We start from the raw sequence: 24,114 nt of genomic DNA, 5'->3' as shown, positions 1-24,114 counted from the left end.
CAAACTGAGGGTTGATGGGGGGTGGGAGGGAGGGCAGAGTGGGTGATGGGTATTGAGGAGGGCACCTTTTGGGATGAGCACTGGGTGTTGTATGGAAACCAATTTGACAGTAAATTTCATATATTAAAAAAAAAAAAAGAAAAAAAAAAGTGGCTAATATAAAAGCTGAATAGCAAAGTATAAACCTGGCTGTGTAAAAAAAAGGACATTGTTATCCCTTTTAGATAAAATATTTCTAGAAGAGAAAGGCTTTTGTCTCAGAATCATAATCTAGTTTCAACTTCCCTGATAGTTTATAAGAGCCGCTTAGGGGGAAGTCAGTGGGTAAGTGAATCCTGGGAAACGTAGGGCTTATCATATTCAGAGCATTTGACAGATCTATAGCAGGGTCCAGGCTCTTACAGGATATCCAACAGGAACGTGGTCAGAGGCAATGAACTTTTCTATATTTTCTGCTTCTAAATTCATTGTGGTCAAACTTCAGCTCTCAGAAATGGGTCAAAGCAGAGGGTTTTTTTGGGTTAAAATGCGAGTCTTTAGGCTGATCCAGGAAGTCGGGCATAGGAGGGAAAGCAGGAACTTGCCAAGCAAATCTTGTACAAAAATAAATTTTGGGAAGACTTACCTTAGCACTGTCAGGTGAAAGGGCCAGTACAGTAACAAAAGCCACCTGGGTAATGACCATCCTTCTTCAATATACTATCTCTTGAGTCACACTTCTTTAGTGTGGATGAGTTGCTCTGTCTGTCTTAATACATAGTTGTCCCTGGTATTTACCATCACCATCATCCTGGGGATGTTTTTTGAAATTTATTTTTATTTTGAGAGAGAGAGAGAGAGAGGGAGAGAGAGAGAGAGAGAGAGAGAGAGAGAGATAGAGATAGTGTGAGTGGGGGAGAGGAGAGAGAGCGAAAATCCCAGGCAGGCTCCACACTCAGCATGGAGACCAACATGGGACTCCATCCCACGACCCTGGGATCATGACCTGAGCTGAAATCAAGGGTCGGATGCTCAACTGACTAAGCCACACAGGTGCCCCCATCCTGGGGATTTGATTTGCCTTTCTCCTGTAATGTTTCTCCTATTTCCTTTGTCTCAGCTTTTTCTTGTGTTTTGATAGAGTGCTTCTTCTGAGAAAGAAGGAGCACATGAGACATAATCTTGTTGAGACATTATATGTCTGAAAAAGGTCTACTCTACCTTCACATTTCGTTGTTAGTTTGGTTGGGTATATAATTTTATACTTGAACCATCATAATTTTGAAGGCATTGCTCCATTGTCTTCTAGCTTCCAGTGTTGCTATTAAGAAGGCCAAAGCCGGGGCACCTGGGTGGCTTGGTCGGTTAAGCGTCCGACTTCGGCTCAGGTCACGATCTCGCGGTCGGTGGGTTCGAGCCCCGCGTCGGGCTCTGTGCTGACAGCTCAGAGCCTGGAGCCTGTTTCAGATTCTTTGTCTCCCTCTCTCTGTGACCCTCCCCCGTTCATGCTCTGTCTCTCTCTGTCTCAAAAATAAAAAAACGTTAAAAAAAAAATTTAAAAAAAAAAAAAAAAAAAAAAGAAGGCCAAAGCCATTCTGATTCTTGATCTTCTGTATGACTTTCCCTTTGTAGAATTAAGCTAGTAGAATCTTATTTTCTTCCCTTTCCTTTCCTCCTCTCTCCCTCCTTCCCTTCCCCTTCCCCTTCCTTCCCCTTCCCCTTTCCCTTCCCCTTCCACCTCCCCTCCCTTCTCCTCTCCTTTCCTTTCCTTCCCTTTCCTTCCCTTTCTTCCTCTCTCCATCTCTCCCTCCTTCCCTCCCTCTCTCTCTCTATCTATCTATCTTGTGGTATGCATTCCATAAATGTTTAAGAGTGAGACGTATTATTAAGTTTTAGAGAACAGATTTGTCACTTAATACTTGTGAGATAGGTAAGTTACTTCTTTTTTTCTCATTGGTAAAATGGGAATGATAATGAAATAATTTACATAAAAACATGTGGAATGGTACATGGCATGTAGAGAGCAGTCAATAAAAAGTAGGTATTATCATTATTATTTTGATAGTATTATTTTAAAATAAAATTACCAACTAAACAATGTTTTTGCTTTAAAAAATTAGATTTGTATGTCATAATCTAGAGGTGTATTCTGGAGCATTGTTCAAGCTCAGTAATCTACCTGATCTTTCTTGGGTTAAATAATCTACCTGGAGGGGCGCCTGGGTGGCGCAGTCGGTTAAGCGTCCGACTTCAGCCAGGTCACGATCTCGCGATCCGTGAGTTCGAGCCCCGCGTCAGGCTCTGTGCTGATGGCTCAGAGCCTGGAGCCTGTTTCCGATTCTGTGTCTCCCTCTCTCTCTGCCCCTCCCCTGTTCATGCTCTGTCTCTCTCTGTCCCAAAAATAAATAAAAAACGTTGGAAAAAAAAAAGTTTAAATAATCTACCTGGAGAACAGCATACTCTTTACTTAATTGCTATATCTAGCCATATTATTTGATTTCATTTTATTTTTGCATTTAAAATTTTTTTATAGATACAGTCAAATGGCCAAAATGGAGGTACCGATTTAATTTACAACAATAGGGAGAGACCCTGTTTCCCCACACTCTCACCAACCCACGATGCTAGGAGATTTTTTACTTTTGCAATCTGAATAGAAGGGAAAACCAAATCCAGGGCTTGCTTTCGAACCACAGCTCCAAGTCCATGGTTTTGGCTCACACCTTCCCCTGCCCAAAACAGGTGAGGAAAGGGTTCCTCCGCCTTGTAAGTTTGAGCCCAGTGTGGAGCCAGTCTCCTTGCCAGCTATCTGGAAGAGAAAAGTCCATACAGACCAGCTTAGAAATGCCACCTCTTTATTGACCAGGTTGGTGGCAGAGGGTACCGCGAGCCAAGGGGAAAGAGCTCACTCTCACTCCACCTGGCTCTCAGTCTGGTGTTGGCTGCTTTGGAGACAGAGCAGGAAGCGTCTTTGGCCAAAGGCCTGCTCACAGCTGGAGTAGTGATGCCTGGGCCATGGGCTTGCTGCCTAGTGCCGTGGGGGGACGAGGTCGGGGGGGCACGTGACACAAGCTTTGAGTGGCCAGTTTGGAGGGGAATGAAAAAGTCCATAGGGCACTGACAACGAGGATAGGGTTGGCCATCGGTGGCATGGTGTGTGTGGCGGAGGTGCAAGTTTGGAGGGGTAGCAGAAGGACTTGGGGCCGTGAGGGCACTGGTGGGGGCTGGCAAATGCGCCCAGAAGTGGGCTGCCAGCTTGGAGCTATGGCCAAAGGCCTTTGGGCAGTGTAGGCACGGGTATGGGCAGGCACTCGCTGTGTGTGGGGTGGTGGGCTGCCAGGATGAAGGTAAGAGAGGGCCTTGGGGCAATTGGGGCATGGATGGGGGTGGGCTGTGCCATGTGCCAGCCGGTATGGGGCCAGCTTGGACTGGTAAGAGAAAGCCTTGTCATAGTCGCAGCAGCAGTGTGGGTGCTGGGGTGGGGCTGCCAGAGGGGCCTGGAAGGTGCCCCTTCGGAAGTGGCAGGCCCTGGAACCAACTGGCTGGACTTCTGCGGTGAGCCCTGGTGGGGAGCTCCTCCCTTGGTTCCTGGTTCCTTGCCAGTGGGAAGGGACTCAGGGTCCCCAGGCTGACTCCTCATCTTTGTGTCTCATTCCAGCATCTTGTTGGCCCAGGAACCCAGAGGGAGGTAGGCGACACTGGTGATTATTAGGCTGATGGGGACAGAGCTATAGGGCCTGGATCTTGGTTTAGTTTTCGTCCACTGATGCTACGTAACTGCTTCCTTCTTGTTGAGGAATTTCATCCCCGGCGTGGAGGGGACAGGGGAGACCTGCAGAAGGCCCCTCTGGTAGTGGCTGCTGCAGCTGCTGAGCTGCTCTCGGACACGGTGGAGCTGCACTGCCTGGCACGCTATTCAATTTCATTTTAGTTACCATTACCTATGTGTATCTACTGTCAGTAAGCCAGATTTCCAGATACTGTCTTTAGAAATATATAGAGATTCATGAAATGATTACATCTGTAAAACCATTAATGTTTGTTAGTCATTTATCCACAGTTTCTGTCATTCTGAAAACACAAAGGATACCAGAGCTGTGGAAGCTCCTGGGGTTCAGTCCCCTCCTTTTAGAGATGAGAAAACTGAAGCATATGAAGGCAGAATGGTTTCCTCCCAGCTGTACAGCCTGTTTACTCCTGAAATTCCTTGCCTCCTGCTCCGTCCTAAATGATTTTCTTCTTCAAGAACTTTTTATTCCTCTGTCTTTGATTTTTACATTTTGTCTTTGTTTCTCTGCTTTTGTTTCCCATCTACAGAATTAGTTCCTGTTAAATTATAAAAATCCAACCGAGTAAATTTTAAAGATCTAATAATTGGCTTTAATAATCACTTCATGAATTGAGCAGTATCCCACCTAGGAGTGGAGGGGAGCCCTAAAGGGCTACATGAAAGGAAAGGTTTTTTAAGGTAGAGAGGGAATGGAAAAAAAGAAATTATTAGCAAAGAATCTACTGCTTTAGGCAAAGTCACCCTCCTAAGGGAAACAGAAAGGGTCTGTTAGTAAATTTCCTAGTGCTGACCAGGAAATTCCCATATTGACTAGTTAACATTTCTGCAGTATTAAGTCTTGGTTTACTGACTTGGGGCCTTAACCTAAGTGACTCCATTTTGGGCCCATGGTTTTCTTTTTAACGGTTCTCGAATTGTGGGAAGAAATGTGAACCATAATACAAACGGAGATGAATATCCTCTTTCCATTCCCAGCCTGTTGTCTTCTTTTTTGTGTGTAAAGATTTGTCCGTTGTATATTAACTTCTCTCCTAAAGAGCTTCTGGATCTTTGTGTTTTGTTTGTAGACAGTTGGATACCTTTAGCAGGGAGGAAAGTTAATTGAATTGACTTTTCCTCATGTGGAATGGCTTGCTTGCTCTCTTTCTCTACTAACTGCATAATAACAGACCTATTGCCAGATTGAGTCTGGCTAGAGAAGAGGAAAAGCAGTCAGAAGCAAACTTCTATAGCCCTATGAGAGATTTATTACCACTATGAATCAAAATTACAGGAGTTAAGCAGTTGTTTCCTACATTTTATTCCTGCTTAGTTGTTTATGAATGAATCAAGGATTTTTTTTTCCCTTGGAGAAATATCATCCACATTAATTCCTACCCCCTACTCCAAATTCCTTCTCTAAGCAAAAATTGTGAGCTCTTTTGGTAAATAATGAGAATTTTATTTATTTATTTTTAATTAAAAAATATTTTTTAATGTTTATTTATTTTTGACAGAGAGGGAGAGAGAGAGAGAGAGAGAGAGAGATAGAGAGAGATAGAGCATGAGTGGAGGAGGGGCAGAGAGAGAGGGAGACACAGAATCTGAAGCAGGCTCCAGGCTCTGAGCTGTCAGCACAGAGCCCGACGCAGGGCTCGAACTCACAGACTGCGAGATCATGACCTGAGCCGAAGTCGGATGCTCAACCGACTGAGCCACCCAGGGGCCCCAATAATGAGAATTTTAAATGAGGAGTTCATTCAATTCAATAGTATATGGTCTTTCTCCTTCCATTTTCTGTGTGGATGAATTTTCTTACTTTAGGAGTCAGATTTTCAACTCTGAATAATCAGTTACAGCCAAGAGGGTCTTTCTTTCACCTTGCAAAGGCAAATAGTAAATACCACTGGAGTGAATATTAAATCAATAGTGTGAGGCATTTCATTTATAGTCATTTGAAAGGATGGATTGTTTTCCATTGATTATTGGCTAGCTTTGAAGGCAAGTACCAGTAATGATTATATCTTTATTGTCTAGTAAATAAGAAAGACTAAAATGAATTTTGTAAACATACTTGTAGAGTAGGGAGGCTGTATTCAGGATCTTGGCTTTTGCTAGGAAGATTTGATTTGACATCTCTAGTGGATTTAAATGTGGCTTTTTTAACATGTGAAGAGTCAGATTTAGAATTACTATGTTAGAGAGTTTCTATAAACTTATTGGAGCAGTGATTTGAAGTAAACATACTAACAGTAGCATAAACAATCGTTATTCCTCAGATTAAGGAAGACAGATTGTGGAGTGTATAGATAAATCTTTTACCTCAAGAGACAAGGATTTGTATAGATCACTTACATGTATGTGTGGGGTTTTAGGACCTCCAGATAAGGGTAGATCATGACCAACTCAGGGCATGTTCTTTCTTAAAACTTTATGACCTAAGGTTATAATTGCTGCAAAAGATATGAAAAGTTCCTATTCATTTTACTTCATTAAATCCCATTGCCTTAGTTGAAACCTTATCACCTCTATCCTGACTTATTTTGGTAGCATTTTTCATTCATTTATTCATCAAACATTTATCGAGTGGACAACATTTGTGTTGTGCCGGGCAGAGCTATAAAACACATAGGTAGTCTCGTTGCTCAGGGAGCTCCCAGACTGATGGGGGGGGGGGCAGTAGTAAGATGGGCACCCACATAGAAAGGGTTTCCTGCAGGAAGTAACATAAGATCTGACTTATAAGAGATGGTCAGGAATCTTCTAGATGAAGAAATTGGGATAGAGAATTCAAAGTGAAAGGGACAACACGTGAGAAGGTGTTTTGAAGTAGGAGAGCACAAGCGAGACCTGTAATTCTTCAGTTGAATGAATGAAGATCTATATCAGGCTACTGCTGTTGTTCATCTCTGCTGTTTTGAAACTTTTTTTTTTAAGCACAAGAAGGAATGTGATTCTTTTTGAATCACAAACTTAAATTCTGTTTGAAATGTTAATTTATTTAACTCACACGATATGATTGGCAAAATGGACCCGTAAAAGGGAATTCTTTAAAAAAATTTTTTTTAGTGCTCGCTTCGGCAGCACATATACTAAAATTGGAACGATACAGAGAAGATTAGCATGGCCCCTGCGCAAGGATGACACGCAAATTCGTGAAGCGTTCCATATTTTTAAACCCATGGGGAAGGGGAAGGGAAAAAAAAAAAGGAGGTTACAGTGGGAGAGAGCGAAAGCATAAGAGACTCTTAAAAACTGAGAACAAACTGAGGGTTGATGGGGGGTGGGAGGGAGGGGAGGGTGGGTGATGGGTATTGAGGAGGGCACCTTTTGGGATGAGCACTGGGTGTTGTATGGAAACCAATTTGACAATAAACTTCATATATTGAAAAAAAATTTTTTTTAAATATTTTATTTATTTTTAAGACAGAGAGAGACAGAGCATGAGTGGGGATGGGGCAGAGAGAGAGGGAGACACAGAATCCCAAGTAGCCTCCAGGCTCTGAGCTGTCAGCACAGAACCCGATGCGGGGCTCGAACCCACGGACCGTGAGATCATGAGCTGAGCCGAAGTCGGACGCTTAACCGACTGAGCCACCCAGGCGCCCCAAAAGGGAATTCTTAAAAAAATAAATAAAGGGAACCCTTGTAACTGAAAGTATTCAAGTAGAAACCAGAAGATCATCAGAAGTGCTGTTTGAGAGGGCATCTTAAGATCCCTAATAAGATACAGTTCTTTTGTCCTTTCAACATTTTGTTTTATCAGTTAATTTCTGTCTCTTTTCGCTAGTTATAATCCTTTTGCCTGTCCTGCACAACCATGCTCTTGAGAAATTAGTTTACGTATAACTATCTCTAGTTCCTCACTGCCTATTAGTCTAACGTAATACAGGGAGGTGCATAAATCACGCATGCATATCTCAAAGAATTTTTACAAAGGGAACACATTTGGATAAACACCCCTAGATTACCAGACTCCAGAATCCCTTTTCGTCTCCCTCTAAGTCACTACCTCCATCCCCTAACAATCATTACCCCTACCTTACCCCCCATTAAAAGTAACAGGTGTCTTCCTAACATCTATCACCATGAGTTAGTTTTGCCTGTTTTTAAACTGTGTTGCATAAATGAAATCATACATGTGTTCTCTTAGGTCTGATTTCTTTTATTTTGTTCGGTATTGTGTTTTTGAGATTCATCCATGTTGTGAGTAGCAGTAGCTCATTCATTCTCATTTCTGTATAAAAGTTCATCGTTTGTACCACACTTTGTATTCTACTGTTGATGGATGTTTGGCTTGTATATAGTTTGAGCTTTCAAGAATACTGCTGCTAGGAGCATTCTTGTACATGTGTGTTATAGTACACATCTTGTCACATACATTTCTGTTGGGTGTATTCCTAAAGTGGAATTGCTGGGTTATAAAGAACGCATATGGTCAGCTTTAGTGGATAGTATCAGACAGTTTTCCAAAGTGGTGTTACCAGTTGACACTGTACGAGCACTGAATGAGTTTGAGCTGTGCCACATCCTCACCTGCACTTAGTATGAGGTACTGCATTTGGATTGCTACTCTTATCACTCAGCTGAAACTACTCTTGCCAAGATAAATCTGAGTTTTTCATCCTTATGTTTCCTGTCCATTTTGTAGCATGGATGATCTTGTCCGCCCATCCTTGAAGCTTTCTATTCCTTTAGATTCTATGATACCAGTCTCTCCTGTTTTCCTCCTGCCACTTTGCTCACCCCTTCTCAGTTTATTTCTCAGCTCTTTGCCCTTTCTCCATCCCTTAAATGCAAGTGTTCCCCAAAGGTCTGTCCTTAGTGTCTTTCTTTTCACTCCTCTGTGATTTTTGTCTTCTTTCATGGTTTTATCTATCACCTATATGGGAAAAGTGCCCAGATTTATATTTCTGGCCCAAATCTCTCTGCTGAATATCAGGACCTGTTTATCTAGCTGTCTATTGAAATATTTCATGTGGATTTCCAAAGATGCCTCAAAAATATATCTACAAAATATACCACAATTTATTTATTCCACTGTTGATGGACATTTGAGTTGTTTCCAGTTTTTTTTGCTATTTTTTTCTTCTTCTTCAAGAAAATCGATTTCTTTTTTATATCCTACATTTCCTATTTCAGTGAATAATACTACTCCTCCCAGTTCCCTAAGGTGGCAACTTGGGAATTATCCTTTAACTTTATAACTTACCAACTCAAATCATTCCTCCCTGTACCCCACCTTCCCATACATTCAAGCTCCTAAACATCTTTTTTCTCTGACCCATAGTCATCCTATCAAACCCTTTTGATTGTCAATATCAGCACACTTTATTGAGTGCTGGTTATGTGCTTTTTAAATACATCAAATAATTTAATCCATAATAACTCTGTCAGGAGGGTAGTTTTATCCCAATTTTGTGTATGAGAAAATTGAGATTTAGATGATCTTAGATAAGGTTACATAGCTAGTAAATAAATGATAGGTTGCGACAGGATTAGAACTCAAGACTGTCTGACTTCAAAGCCAGTACCCATGATCATTATTCTCTTCTGTACCATAATTATCATTCTCAGAAACCACCTCTTATTTGGTCTCCCTGTCTACAGTCATGCTTCCTCTAATTTATGTCTCTCCTTTACTTTAAATCCTTCAATGGCTCCCCTTTGCCTGGCACTTGATAAAGTCCAAGTTTCTTACTGTGGAATACTGCGTCCCCCATGATCTGACCCTTAACCATTCTCTTGCATTGTGTATCTCCCCTCCTCACCTCTGTGTTCTAGCTATGCTCGACTGCATGTAGCAACTCAAATGTATCCTGTTCTCTTATACCCTGTGCCTTTTTATTTACTTCATCTTCTATTTTGCCTGGCTAATTCTTGTTTGTCCCTTAAGATACAGTTTAGTACTCCCAAATACTCCTTTGAGAAATGTTTCCTGCCTCTTACCCCCAGTTCATCTTGGTGCACCTCCTCTGTGCTCCTAGAACACTCTATGCTCTCTCATAGCACTCTCACACATTTCTGTCATAGTCATTTTCACACCTAGAACAAACAAATCAATTGTTTGCTATTCACCTCTTCTGTTAGACTAGCTCTGTGAGGACAAGTGTTATTTTTAAATCCTTTTTTTGAAACTACAGTGGCTAGCACATGGGGGCATTCCTCAGGTATTTGTTGGCTAAATAAAATGCTGTGAATGGAATCATTTAAATTGAACATAAAAGTGCCAATTCTTATATACATTGATTTTTATTATTTTGTACACATTGTTTTTGATTTTGATTTGGACGTCTAGATACTGAAGCGATGATTTATTCTATAAGGTCATTTACTTGGAGTCATATGTGATTGACACAAATCTGGGTTTGCCCTCTTTATGTCAAATTGGTGGGAATTCTAGCTCCAGAGTTCTAGAATGACTGCACAGTCTCTGTAAGAAACTTGGCATCTTCAGGTTACCTTGGGAGATTTCTCTGAAAAATAGTGCAAAATATAGAGTTGCCTCATAATGGTGGGAGATGTTCATTCCAAAGTGGTAAAAAGTAGTCTTTGTTAAGAGTTCTGGATTGCATGGTATAAATGATGATTCTTGGGGCACCTGGATAGCTCAGTTGGTTAAGCATCTGGCTTTTAACTTTGGCTCAGGTCATGATCTCATGGTTTGTGAGATCAAGCGCTGCATAGGGCTCTCTCCAAGTATGAGTAGCCTACTTGGGATTTTCTTTCTCCCTCACTCTCCGTTCCTTCTCTGTGATTGCTCCCCCTTTCTCTCTCTCTCAAAATAAATAAATAAACATTTAAAAAAATGATTCTCTGGGGGTACCTGGGTGGCTCAGTTGGTTGGGAGTCCAACTTCGGCTCAGGTCATGATCTCACGGTTTGTGAGTTCGAGCCCCGCATCGGGCTCTGTGCTGACAGCTCAGAGCCTGGAGCCTGTTTCAGATTCTATGTTTCCCTCTCTCTCTGCCCCTCCCCTGCTTGTGCTCTGTTTCTCTCTGTCTCTCAAAAAGAAATAAATGTAAAAAAAAAAATTAAAAAAATGATTCTCAGAGGTTCCACAAAACTTCCTAAATGGTGCTTTTACAGTTTTCCTTTGCTTTTGGACCTACAACAACTTTAAAGTTCTTTAATCATAATGAGAGATGAGGGTTACTGCTTTTCTGACAGGGCTTAAACAAGTATGTATCTAGTTTTTATTCTAAGGAACAGTTTTATATTAAGTGGTATTTAAAAATTTTTTTTCATGTTTATTTTTGAGAGAGAGAGAGAGAGAGCGTTTGCAGAGGAGGGGCAGAGAGAGACAGAGACACAGAATCCAAAGTAGGGTCTAGGCTCTGTGCTGCCAGCACAGAGCCCGATGTGGGGCTCAAACTCACGAGCCATGAGATCTGACCTGGGCTGAAGTCGGACGCTCAACTGACTGAGCCACCCAGGTGCCCGTTAAGTGGTATATTTTTAACACATATTTCTTAATTTTCTATGTTAATTGTGGGAGAAGGGGAAAGAAAAGGAAATTAATCCTCACTCTTGTGCTTATTGTCTGTTGTGATAACTATCTTTATTTAACAGTTAAAGTAATATATAATCAAATATAAGACTGGTTTTCAAGTTCATTTCTTGGGTAGGGCCATTTCTTGTGCCTTTTGTCTTTGTGGATAGAGGGTGAGGAGGGGACACTTTTACTCTTCTTTTCTAAATATCACTGAAATTCAGTTTTAAGTCTTTTGGAGGAGAGAATGGGGAGGGATTGGGAGGAGTCATTTGAGGGGCTCCTGGGTACTAATAATGTTGAGCTTATGTGTTCACTTTGAGAATTTATTGATTTATACACTTATGTTTTAGGTACTTTTTTGTATGTTTCATATCAATAAAAATATTTTAAACAATTTAATTTAGAAGTTTCTCTTTAAACATTTCCAAGGAGCCTATGGAAGATGGTAATGGTGAGGCTCTTTCCAAGTGCCATTATTTTGCACGGTCCACCACAAGTGGAAGAACCTTGCCCAAATGGTGTATAGACCGTAAGTGGACTTGGAGAACAGTAAAAGGAGAGATTAGTGTGGGCAAGAGTAGTCAGAGAAAACAACATAACCATTCATCCAGTAAATATTAACTGAGCATGAACCATGTACCAGAAGCTGTGCTGACATAGAAACCTTAAATGAGATGGGCGCCTGGGGTGGGTCAGTTGGTTAAGCATCTGACTTCGGCTCAGGTCATGATCTCAGTTTATGAGTTCAAGCCCCAAATCAGGCTCTGTGCTGACAGCTCAGAACCTGGAGCCTGCTTCAGATTGTATGTTTCCCTCTCTCCCTACCCTTCCCCAGCTCATGCTCTGTCTCTGTCTCTCTCTCTCAAAAATAAACATTAAAAAAATTTTTTTTAAAAGAAAACTTAAATGAGATTGGAGGTCAGAACTGGAGGGAAAAATAAGATGTGGGTGATGTTAACTAGTCTTGGTTATAGATCCCTACTACTCTTTATAGAATGATAAAATAACAAGTGCTCATTTAGCATTTCTTGTTTACTTAAGGCTTTATATACATGAACTCATTTAATCTTCATCATATGTCTCTGAGATAGGCTCTACTTCTAGTATCTCATCTAAATTTCCTCTAGTAGGTGAGGAAACTGAGATGAATAGATGCCTCAAATCACTCAGCTAGCTAATAGTGGAGCTAGGATTCAGGCCTAACTGTCTGGCTCCCTATTTCTCTGCTCAGATTTACTATCCTGTGTGAAGTTAATACCAGACATGTAGGTTGACCTGGAGACTCTGTTCGATGACAGTCAGTAACCCTGCTCTGGTACTCTGTGGTTTATGTGGTTTTGGAGCTCTTTGTGAATGACTTTTCTTCTTTTTACAGACATGGCTGGATTCTGCCAAAGAAATAAAAAAGCAGGTTCGTGGTAAGTGAATATAGCCCTTTTTATAGTTCTTTCTTTCTTTTAGTAGGTCAGAGGATTTTCAACCATTTTCTGGCTCTGAGTCACTTTAGAATCCTGACTATGGCAGATGGCTCTGGAATTGAGATAAAGCCTTCCCCTGGAAGGAGGAGATTCCGTAATAGAAAGATACATCAGAGGTGGACACTATTGAGATGTAGGTCAGATCTTGATTTTTTTTTTTTTTTTTACAACTAGGCACAGTTGGGCAAGATTGGAACAGTTGAGAAAAACAAGTTAGAAAAGAACCAAGATAAGGAAAGAAAAAGGATATGGGAGTCCATTCTCTAAGGAGTTTGCTACCTTGTCCTGTTCCTTTTAAATTGTTCTGGACTGTTGCATTCTAACCTTCTTCATGTTTTCCTCTCTGTAGTTCTTTTTGTCTGTTTTCAACAATCTTCTTCCAAACAGTTCTTCTGTTAGTAGAAGAACAAGAATTCCTTGCCAGTGGCCTTCAGACATTGTGGCTTTCTCTTAGCTCCAAGCCCACTAGTATATATTACTGTTGCACCCTCTGCTCAGATGCTGTCCTGAGATAAATATGTCTAGGTCGAAGAAAGCATAGATTAGTAGTTTGTAGCTCCAGGCCCAATGGGCTAACGGGTAGAGACTTTTTTCTTACTGTTTATGATTTAAATGTACCTTTAGTTTACTTTATTTTTTTTAATGTTTTTAATGTTTATTTTTGAGACAGAGAGAGACAGAGTGCGAGCGGAGGGAGGGGCAGAAAGAGAGGGAGACACAGAATCTGAAGCAGGCTCCAGGCTCTGAGCTGTCAGCCCAGAGCCTTACGTGGGGCTCTAACTTATGAACTGAGAGATCATGACCTGAGGTGAAGTCAAATGCCTAACCGACTGAGCCACCTGGGCGCCCCTAGTTTACTTTATTTTTAAGGAAACTTTTAGAAACTGCAGAGGTTTAGTAAGTTAGCAAGTTTTAACTCTGTCACCTGAAAACAAATTTTTTCATTTGTTTCTTAAAAGAAAAACTTTGCTATGGTGATATGTTTTCCTTTAGACCCTATTTATAATCTATATTTCTCAAGATAGAAAAACAAAATACGTCTTTGGACTGGCAACTCTCCCTATTCCTTGACTATAAAATGTTTTTTTTTTTTATTTTTTTTTAACGTTTATTTATTTTTGAGACAGAGAGAGACAGAGCGTGAACGGGGGAGGGTCAGAGAGAGGGAGACACAGAATCTGAAACAGGCTCCAGGCTCCAAGCTGTCAGCACAGAGCCCGACGCGGGGCTTGAACTCACGGACCATGAGATCATGACCTGAGCCAAAGTCGGCTGCTCAACCGACTGAGCCACCCAGGCGCCCCGACTATAAAATGTTTTAAATGCAAGTCAGAGCAAAAAATTTTCAGAATATTTGAGATATGATGAGAAAAACATAACTCCAAGTCCCTTTCAGTGAAAATTCTTAAATTTTTTTTTTTATTTTAGAGAGAGAGTGTGTGAGAGAGAGGGGGAGTGAGAGAGGGGGAGAGGATCTTAAGCAGGTTCCACGTTCAGTGAGGAGCCACACGCCAGGCTTGATCCCACAACTCTTGGATTATAACCTGAGCCAAAATCAAGAGTTGGATGCTCAACCGACTGAGCCACCCAGGCACCCCTCAATGAAAATTCTTTTAATATGCAGTATTACTCAGGAACAAATGATTACATAAGAAGAGTAGTTAGGAAGAAAAGTTAAAACAGAATTTATGATGAGTAGAGAAGAATATCTAGTTGATTATCTTCCTGGCTATTGAAAAAAAATCTCTCGCTAAGAAAAAGAACCCGTGTTTGTCATTAAAACACACACACACACACACACACACACAACAGGGCACCTGGGTGGCTCAGTCGGTTAAGCATCCAACTTTGGCTCAGGTCATGATCTCACAGTTCAGGAGTTCGAGCCCTGAGTCAGGCTCTGTGCTGACAAAGAGGAGCCCGCTGTGGGTCCTCCATCTCCCTCTCTACCTTCCCTTCCCCCACTTGCACTCCCTCTCTCTCCTTCTCTCTTTCTCTCAAAAGTAAATAAACTTAAAAAAAACCCTGCAACATAACAAAAATCCTTCCTTTAACATTGGAAAGAAAAACCCTGTTTATAATAGAAACTTAAATAGGGAATCAAAAGGTAAATATTTTATTAAGCCAAAGAGAAGGTTGGCATTTATCTATCGCAAAGATTTTTTTTTATTTTTGAATATTTTGCATCACACAGGTAATATGTACTCATTGTGAAAAATTGAAACATTATGGAAATACATCATGGAGAAAGTAAAAGGCCCCTAAATTCTATCCTCCAGATGCAATCACTGTTAAGTTGGTATAGGCTACAAGATTTTTTCTAGGCATATGTAAGTTTTTGCCTTTCAAAAATACAGTTATGCTATACAGTATTCTTGTCCCCCGTGTCCACAGGAGATGCGTTCTAGGTCCCCCGGTGGATGGCTGAAATTGCAGATAGTACCAAACCCTATATATAATGTGTTTTTTCCTAAACATATGTGTCTATGATAAAGTTTAATTTATAAATTAGGCACAGTAAGAGATTAACAATAGGTAATAATAGAATAATTATAATAATATACTATAAAAAAAGTTATGTAAATGTGATCTCTTTCAAATCATCTTATTATCCTATACTCATCCTTCTTATGATAATGTAACATGATAAAATGCCTATGTGATAAGATGAAGCGAGGTGAATGATTTAGGCACTGTGACCTAGTCATAGGCTACTGTTGATCTTGTGACCACACATTAGGAGATCATCTGCTTCCAGGTTGTGGCTGTTCATGGAAAGGTGAAACCACAGATAAGGGGGGACTACTATACATTGTTATGTATTATGTATTGCATTATATTATGTATGCATTATGTATTAGGCTATATATAGTTTTAAAATTTGTTTAAATAGGTGGTAGAAATATGTGGAGTAAAATGAAAAGATATAAATGAATCTAATGCAAAGTAAATTGCCCTTCTACCCCTGTGCTTTAACTCTTTGTGTTCTTTGCAGAGATGTACATACAAATATTTTAATGTAAATAGATGCATATTTATATTAAGTTTTAAAATAAGTATATTTATAAAAATATTTAATATAATTTTTATTTAATACATATGTGTTTTAAATAAATGTTATATTTAATATGCATATGTTACATAAATATGTATTTGGTAGGTATGTTTCATATGTATTTAATAAAAATATGCAACCAATATTTTTTATTTAACATAATTTGGAGTATTCTTTTAAAAATTTATTTTTTATTTTTATTCGAGAGAGAGAGCCTCCCTGTGGGGGAGAGGGGCAGAGTGAGAGAAAGAGAGAGAGAATCCTAAGCAGGTGCTACACTCAGCACAGAACCCAACATGGAGCTTGATCCCATGACCCTGGGATCATCACCTGAGTTGAAATCAAGAGTTGGATGCCTAACCAACTGAGCCACCCAAGTGCCCCATAATTTGGAATATTCTTCATATCAACATATATAAATTTACTTTGTTTAACATTTTTCTTTTTTAAATTTAAATTTATTATTTTTTTAATAAATTCTTTCTCTCTCTCTCTTTTTTTTTTTTTTTTTTTAAAGTAAGCCCTATGCCCAATGTGGGGCTTGAACTCACAACCCTGAGATCAAGAGTCATATGTTCTACTGACTGATCCAGCCAGGCACCCTGTTTAAAAATTTTTTAATGATTATGTATTTGTAGCACCATACACACACACACACACACACATACACACACACGTGTGTGTGTGTATGTGTGTGTATACAGGCAGTCCTGTTGATGGACATTTTGGTTTACTCTTAGTAGCTTGCTATTACAAACAAGGTTGTAGTGAACGTTTTATATATATATATACACACACACACACACACACACACACACACACATACTTACATGTTTCTATAGATAAGTTCCTAGAAGTAGAATAAAAATATGAATATCTAAAATTGAAATAGATACTCACCAGCAATATTTTTTCCATATTAAAAAGATATAGAAAAGAATGGAGGTTAACGTAAGAAGTATCCATGTACACATCACCCAGAATTAACATTTGTTAACATTTTAAATTTATAATAGAACAGAATAGTGCATGTAAGTATTATCTTTTTTGTTTTCCTCTTAGTCCTATCCCCTTCTCTCCCTATCCATAGAAAACTGTTTTCATAAGTTTGGGGTGTTTTAATCCATGTTTTTATATTTTATCTTATATATCCCATATCTATATAGTATGGATAATATTGCTTTGTCTGTGTTTGTTGTTTTTTTTTTAATTTCCCTCAGACAAACATGATCCATTTGAAACTTTTTCTGAGGTTTGTCGGTATCTCTCTTTCTCCTCCCAGCTTAATTCCCTTGGTTCTGAATAAGAGAGATTCCCCCGACTGAGTGTGGCTATCCACCTCCACCCCTTTCTGAAATAGTGCACAGCAAAAGCAAGAAATCCACATACCTTGTATATATACTGAAAAATACAGATCTATAACTTACCCAAATTATGTTTAAAAAATTCTGTAGTCCAGGTGTGCCCTTGCAAATGAATCTTCCTCTCCTTTTCCTGCAGAGGTCACAACTGTCCTGAATTTTGTGTTAATGATTTCATTGTATTTTTTAATGGTTTTTATTACCTATGAATGTATACCTAAAAATATGGTTTACCTTTTCGAACATCATGTAAATTGAATTATATAATAGTTAATAATTTGTAACTTGCTTTTCTTATTCAGCATGAGTTTTGAAATTTATCTCAGGTGAAAACAAAATTTCACAAAACAATTCTTAATCTTTATTATGAGGGATATCCTGATTTTTTTTTTGTTTGCATTCTGTTTCATTTCTAAAACTGCTGATTTTGACCTACTAAACTGATTTCACAATGGATCATGATCCACAGTTTTAAAAAAACACTTGATTTAGGATGTATGCCTGAAAGTGGAACTGCTAGATTATAGAGTACGTTTTAGTTTTACCAGATATTGCCAAATTGCTCTCCTTTACAATGGTTGTAACAGTTTACCTCCCCACCAGTAGTATGAGAATTTCTAGTTTCCTGTGTCCTCAGAAGGCAGGAATTTTTTTCAATCGTTAATTTAAAATATTTTTGATGTAACTTCAGGCCTAACAGAAAGTTGAAAGAAGCTGCAAGGAATTCCTGGATACCTTTTCCCCAGATTCCTCAAATGTTAATATTTTATTTTTTAAATTTTATTTATTTTTTTTCCTGAGCCATTTTAAAGTTGCATCTTGACAGCGCTTTTCACAATAGACAAAAGGGAGAAACAATCCAGTGTCCGTCAATAGATAATGGTTAAACAGAATGTGATGTGTGTGTGTGTGTGTGTGTGTGTGTGTGTGTGTGTGTGTATACAAATATTAATGGCCACATATTGTGGCCACAATAGATCCATAGAAACAAAACAGATTAGTGGTTGTCAGGCGTGGAGGTGGGGGTCAGTGAGTGACTGCTTAATGGATAGAGTCTCCTTTGGGAGTCGTGAAAGATTTTGAAACTAGATGGTGATGATGGTTGTGTAACATTGTGAATGTACTAAATGCCACTGAATTGTACACGAAATGTACTGAATTGTATACTTAAAAATGGTTAACATTATGTGAATTTCACCTCAGTAAAAAAGAGAATAAGTTGCAGTTATGATATCTCTCTACCCCTAAAATATCCTAAAACCTAGGAATTTTCTTATGTAACTATAATAGTTATTAAAAGCAGGAAATTAATATTGAAGCAATACTGCAACCCACAGACCTTATTTATCAGTTGTCCCAATAATATTCTTTATAGCAAAATAAAGTCTATGGTGACATTTTGCTTTAGTTGGCACATCTCTTTAGATTTTTTGAGCTGGAGCAGTTCCTGAGTCTTTGAAGTATTTTATAACATTGATATTTTGAAGAGTCTAGGCTAGTTATTTCAATAATTGGTCACTTTGAGTGTGTTTGATATTTCTTCATAGTACATGAATCTTCAGTTTATGCACTTTGGTGAGAATGTTGTTGAAGTGTTGTTGAGTTAGAAGGCATGAATTTTAATGTTAAAATTTTTTAGAGTTGTTCCAGCCACGTTTTTTTCCCCCACTAAATATTCTCCATAAGATATTACTAATTTTATGAATCATATTCCAGAAACAGTCACTAACTAAAGCTTAAGCTTAATATATATTTTTTTAATTCCAAGTGACTTTTTTTGTCTCTTTACTGCATTTAACCCTGAGCTAGCTCACAGTGAACCTGAATATCTTCATTAGCAATATCCCAAACTTGCATCTCTTACATAGAGAAGAATGGGAACTGAAAATTTGAGTTTCTCTTCTTACGATTGCTGTTAAGAAAAGTAAAAGAGTTAGTACTTGAGACATTTATGTTTAGATATGGTTATTTCTAATACAGTTAAACTTTCTTGTTTGGGGTTGAATGGAGAGAAAAATGCAACCGGAATACAGGTGTTTGCTTTTGTTTTCATTTGATTACATCTAACAACATAAAGTCATTGGTGGATCTGGATTACTGGATAATTTTAATATATTAGTACCTCTTTTTTTTTCTGAAGCTGTAGCATCCTCATATGACCTTCACAACAATGCTGTGAGATTAGTTCCTTTATTTCCTTCATTCACTCAACAAATATTTCTTGATCATCAATGTTCTACCAAGCACTGTTTTGAATCCTAGGGATATGCACCAAATAAAATAGGAAGAGTTCTTAGCCCCAGTAATTTGCATTTAAAGATTATCCTTTAAAGAAGGTAAATGTTTATATTTAATAAGTAGTACATGTATAAAATTCAAATGGTATAAAAGAGTACACAGTGAAAATAGGTCTTCCTCCTATATATTTCCCCTATCTTATCAGTTTTCGTCTCCTGGAGTTCCCCTTCCTAGTTTACCAACTACTATAACTGGTTTATTATATATCCTTATAGGGATTGCCTGTGCATGTGTAATCATACCTGTAACATAGACTTCTTTCTACCCTCCAACATTCATGGTTGCTTTCTATATGTATGCTATTCTTGACCTTAGTATGTTCTCACCTAACGCTGTATCTTGGAGATATATCTTCTCTTGCTAAATGAATATATATTTAGGTTGTTTTCAGACATTTTCTATTACAAACAATATCTTACACATATACCATTCTGACCTCATTTAAACATATGTATAAATGCATTTATGGAAATAGAATTGCAAGGTGAAAGGATATATGTATTTTATGTTTAGAAAGATCTTGTCAAATTGTCCTCCATAGTGTACCAATTTATACTCATATCAGCAATAGATAATTGTGTTTATTTTCCACACCAACGATAGGTGTTATCAAGTATTTTATATCAATTAACCTAATACAGAGCTCAAAGAGAAAAAAAAATCACACTTTCAAACTCTTAAGTGGTTCTAAACAACTTTTTCTTTCTTAAATAAATATCAAATCTTTCCGCAAAGCATGAGAATATTTAAAAAAACTCAGGAAAAGAAAACTTTGAATATTTTTGGTGCTCTAACAATCAGAAACTTAGGCATAAGCATACAATTCTTTTGTGTTTACCTTTACAGGTGTCCCCTGGAATTTCACCTTTAATGTCAAGTTTTATCCACCTGACCCAGCACAGTTAACAGAAGATATAACAAGGTAAATAATTTATTAATAGTTAAATATAGAATTAGTAATTCTCATTTTCATAAGCTCTGGGAATTTCCCTATTCAGAACTGAAGAAAAATTCTGTGCTATTAAAATGGGAAGTTTCTGGTCACTTCAAGACAGGTTTGCAAATAAGTGAGCCTTAAAGCCTCATTTATCTGTGATGTGCCTAGAGGAAATTGGCAGGGGAATTAACCTTGCTTCTCATGGGTATTATGACAAGTTGTGTACAGGACGCCTATAAACCACATGCCCTCCACAGGGCAAGATGCAAATATAGTGGTAAAATAGCTCTTCTACTTTTTCCCTTTGATACTCCTTCCCCACTGTGTTTTCTTTACAGGGATCAAAAAAGCTGAAGCCTGTGTTACTATTGTTTTTTCTTATCTCCCTTTTAAAGTATGTGATTAGGCAGTTTGTGAGTTCAAGCCCCGCATCAGGCTCTGTGCTGACAGCTCAGAGCCTGGAGCCTGCTTCGGATTCTCTGTCTCATTCTCTCTCTGCCCCTCCTCCCTCACGTGTGGTCTGTCTCTCTGTCTCTCAAAAATAAATGAAAATGTAAAAAAAAAAATTTTTTTTTAAAGTGTGTGATTAGGTACATAATCCTCATGAGCTGAATCTTTTTCAGTAATTTTTGAGCCCACTTGATTTATGAAATAAATGTTGTACTCTTTGAAAACAACTTACTGATTTCTTTTAGGAAAGTGACCTTTATTGGATTCTATATAAATATTAATAATAAAAAAGAAAATTGAAAACCAGCATATTGTAAAGAATACTGTTATACATATTTATTTATATCCATAACATCCTTATACATATTAGGTGCTTGGCAAATGTTTGTTAAATTGAACTGTTGGTTACTGAGAAATGACTTTCTAATCTGATATTGTTGTCAACTATCTGACAAATATACAGTTTCTATACTCCAGTTTTCATATCGCTCAAATAAGGGAATAGCCTAAGTAAACTCCAAATCTGATTGTTAAGTACAGTAAAACCTTGGTTTGTGAGCATAATTCATTCTGGAAACATACTTGTAATTCAAAGCACTTGTATATCAAAGAGAATTTCCCCATAAGAAATAATGGAAACTCAGATGATTCGTTCCATATAATAATGACTACAATACTGTAATATAATACAAAATAATAAAGAAAATACAAAATATAAAGAAAAATTAACAAATTAACTTGCACTTAACTTTGAAAACCTTTGTGGCTGGTGTGAGGGAGATGAGAGAGGAGGGTTATTGTATAGGATGACTTTCACTATCAGTAACGGAATCACTTCTATTGGCTCAATGAAATCTTTTTCTTTTTGTGCAACTTTAACAAGGACACTATCCAATGACACTTGCTTTTGCCTCCTTTTGAGGATTTCGTGGAAATTGACAATGCGTTGTCATTAAACAGATTTATTGCTCAGACTGCCTCAGTCTTATTTGGGTGGTGCTTTTCTACAAAATTTTGCACTGTTTCCCCCATTTTATACATCTCCCTAATCTCATTTGAAGTGAGGGATTCTTCTGCTTTTTTTCTCCTCTTCCTTTTCTCCAGACGAGATGCAGATATAGACTTCTTATAAAAGCTTGCAATTTCGGCCACTTGCATAACTTGTTCATACTTCTTGATGATTTCCTTTTTAACTTCCACTGTAATCATCTCCTTCTTCTTACCACCTTCTTTTCAACCTTTTTCTGCACGGGGCTATTGTATACGCTTGCACAAATGTTGACTACAGTATTAATAAACTCTTGTTATATGCTCTATTTAATATAACTGGCAATAAGGCAGCAGAGGAAAGGGTCTATATCTGCAGGCAGCCGTGACCTAGAATGAAGCAAAGCATTCCTAAGCTTACTCTTGTACCGAAAAGCAATGTACTGTCCATCGGTGCTTTGAAGTTAAAAAAATGCACTAGTGCCAGTTGTGGGTGCCTTCCAACATTCTGAAAAATCACTGATTCCTACCAGATACCATCGGCTGAGACCGAGCATCAGAGCATGGGAGATGATCACCCACAATCCCACAGCGAGAGAAAGAACCATTCATTGACTCAGTTGTGATCATGTGACTTTTGACGTCATGTACTATTCATATTGCAAGACCTCGCTCGTTTATCAAGTTAAAATTTATTAGAATATTTGCTCACTCACAGAACAAGTTACTCACAATCCAAGGTTTTATTGTACTATGAAAGTTTTAAAAAATTATTCTTTGTCTAGATAATCCTTAGTACATTCTTGAAGTTGAGATGTCATCTCTGGCCTGAAAAAATTGTTTTGGTTATTTCATTTTCACATGTAATATTTGTCTCTTAAAGTTGCTTCTTATTCATCTTCCTTGAGGTTATGTATAAAACAATACAAATCCCTGAAATTTTTTGCTAATTACCCACATCTTAGAGGAGATTAAGATTCTTGTGATTTGGTTGGCGTTCCTCTTTTTTTAAAAACGTATGTAGGGGCGCCTGGGTGGCTCAGTCGGTTGAGTGACAGACTTCCGCTCAGGTCATGATCTCGTGGTCTGTGAGTTTGAGCCCCGTGTCGGGCTCTGTTTTGACAGCTCAGAGCCTGGAGCCTGCTTCTGATTCTGTATCTCCTTCTCTCTCTGCCCCTCCTCCACTCATGCTCTGTCTCTCTCTGTCTCATAAATAAATAAACATTAAAAAAATCAAAATAAAATCAAAATAAAAACGTGTGTAGTGACTAATTATAGATAGCAAAACGATTGTTGATATCTACATTATTCAACACCTTATTATGGTCAAAGCAAGGATATAATTCTAATTAATACGGGAATTTTCAATTTAATCATATCTCCCAGCTTTCCTGTTTGGTCAAACAGTCTGTATTGGTCAACTCAGAAAAAGTGCTAAGCAGGTCAGGATCACAGGTGTAAACATTATACTGATGGAGATGAATGCCTAACATGTAGGGGCACATGGTTGGTTTGTTCTACTGAACAGTTTTAACCCCAGTATGAATTTCCAACAATGTAGCACACTGGTGGCATCAGTCCTATAAGACGAGAGTGAATGGAAGGCTTAGCCCATCTTGAAGAGAAAACAGCTGAAAATGTTCATATCCTACTAAAAATGTGTCCATAATGTCATCTTTTTATGTGAAGGACAGTATCTACACATTTGGCAAAGCAGTTTGATAGAAGGAGTCCAGTTTTGTAGCCAAACAGCCTTTATTACTATATGACATTGAGCAAGCTTAGTCTTTGAAACTGCCTCTCTATCTGTAATTTGGTGATGATACCCACCAAACATTTTTTTTTTGTGAAGATTAGATGAGATAATTTATGTGTATATGGTACTTAATGTACTCAATAAAATATTAATTTCTTTACCTCCTTCAGACTTTTCCCAGTTTCTCCTCTTTTCTTTCTTTTTTGTTATTGAGATATAATTGACATACAGTGTTATATTAGTTTCTGGTGTGCAACATAATGATTCAATATTTGCATATATTATGAAATGATCACAATAGGTCTAGTTCACATCCATCACCACACATAATTACAAAAATTTTTTTTCTGGTGATGAGAACTTTTAAGATCTACTCTCTTAGCAACTTCTTTTCTTTTTAAATTGCCTTCCAGACATGAGCCCAACATAGTTAAAGGGTTTTTTTTTTTTTTTGAGTTTTTATGTGGAAAAATTTTAAACATGCAGAAAGGAAAAAATAATAGTATGATGAACAACCATGTACCCACTACCTAGGTTAAACAATTATTA

At 38.2% G+C, this 24,114-nt stretch overlaps 1 protein-coding gene and 1 non-coding gene across 15 annotated transcripts in view; both read left to right on the top strand.

Annotated features, from left to right (window-relative positions):
• Window positions 1–24,114, top strand: part of EPB41 (erythrocyte membrane protein band 4.1) — a 106,396-nt gene that overhangs the window by 7,054 nt on the left and 75,228 nt on the right. For all 14 annotated transcript variants that reach the window (XM_049617648.1, XM_049617649.1, XM_049617650.1 and 11 more), the window contains exons 3-4: window positions 12,619–12,661; window positions 20,282–20,357. In XM_049617648.1, coding sequence (XP_049473605.1) covers window positions 12,619–12,661; window positions 20,282–20,357 — 119 coding nt within the window. The remainder of the gene's footprint in view (window positions 1–12,618; window positions 12,662–20,281; window positions 20,358–24,114) is intronic.
• Window positions 6,817–6,923, top strand: LOC125913880 (U6 spliceosomal RNA). The gene has a single exon (XR_007455149.1). It is a non-coding gene; the product is annotated as a U6 spliceosomal RNA (small nuclear RNA).

Source organism: Panthera uncia, assembly GCF_023721935.1.
Source record: "Panthera uncia isolate 11264 chromosome C1 unlocalized genomic scaffold, Puncia_PCG_1.0 HiC_scaffold_4, whole genome shotgun sequence".
NCBI classification, from domain to species: Eukaryota; Metazoa; Chordata; class Mammalia; order Carnivora; family Felidae; genus Panthera; species Panthera uncia.
The sequence above is the reverse complement of the archived record's forward strand: the minus strand, read 5'-3'. Positions and strand labels throughout refer to the sequence as shown.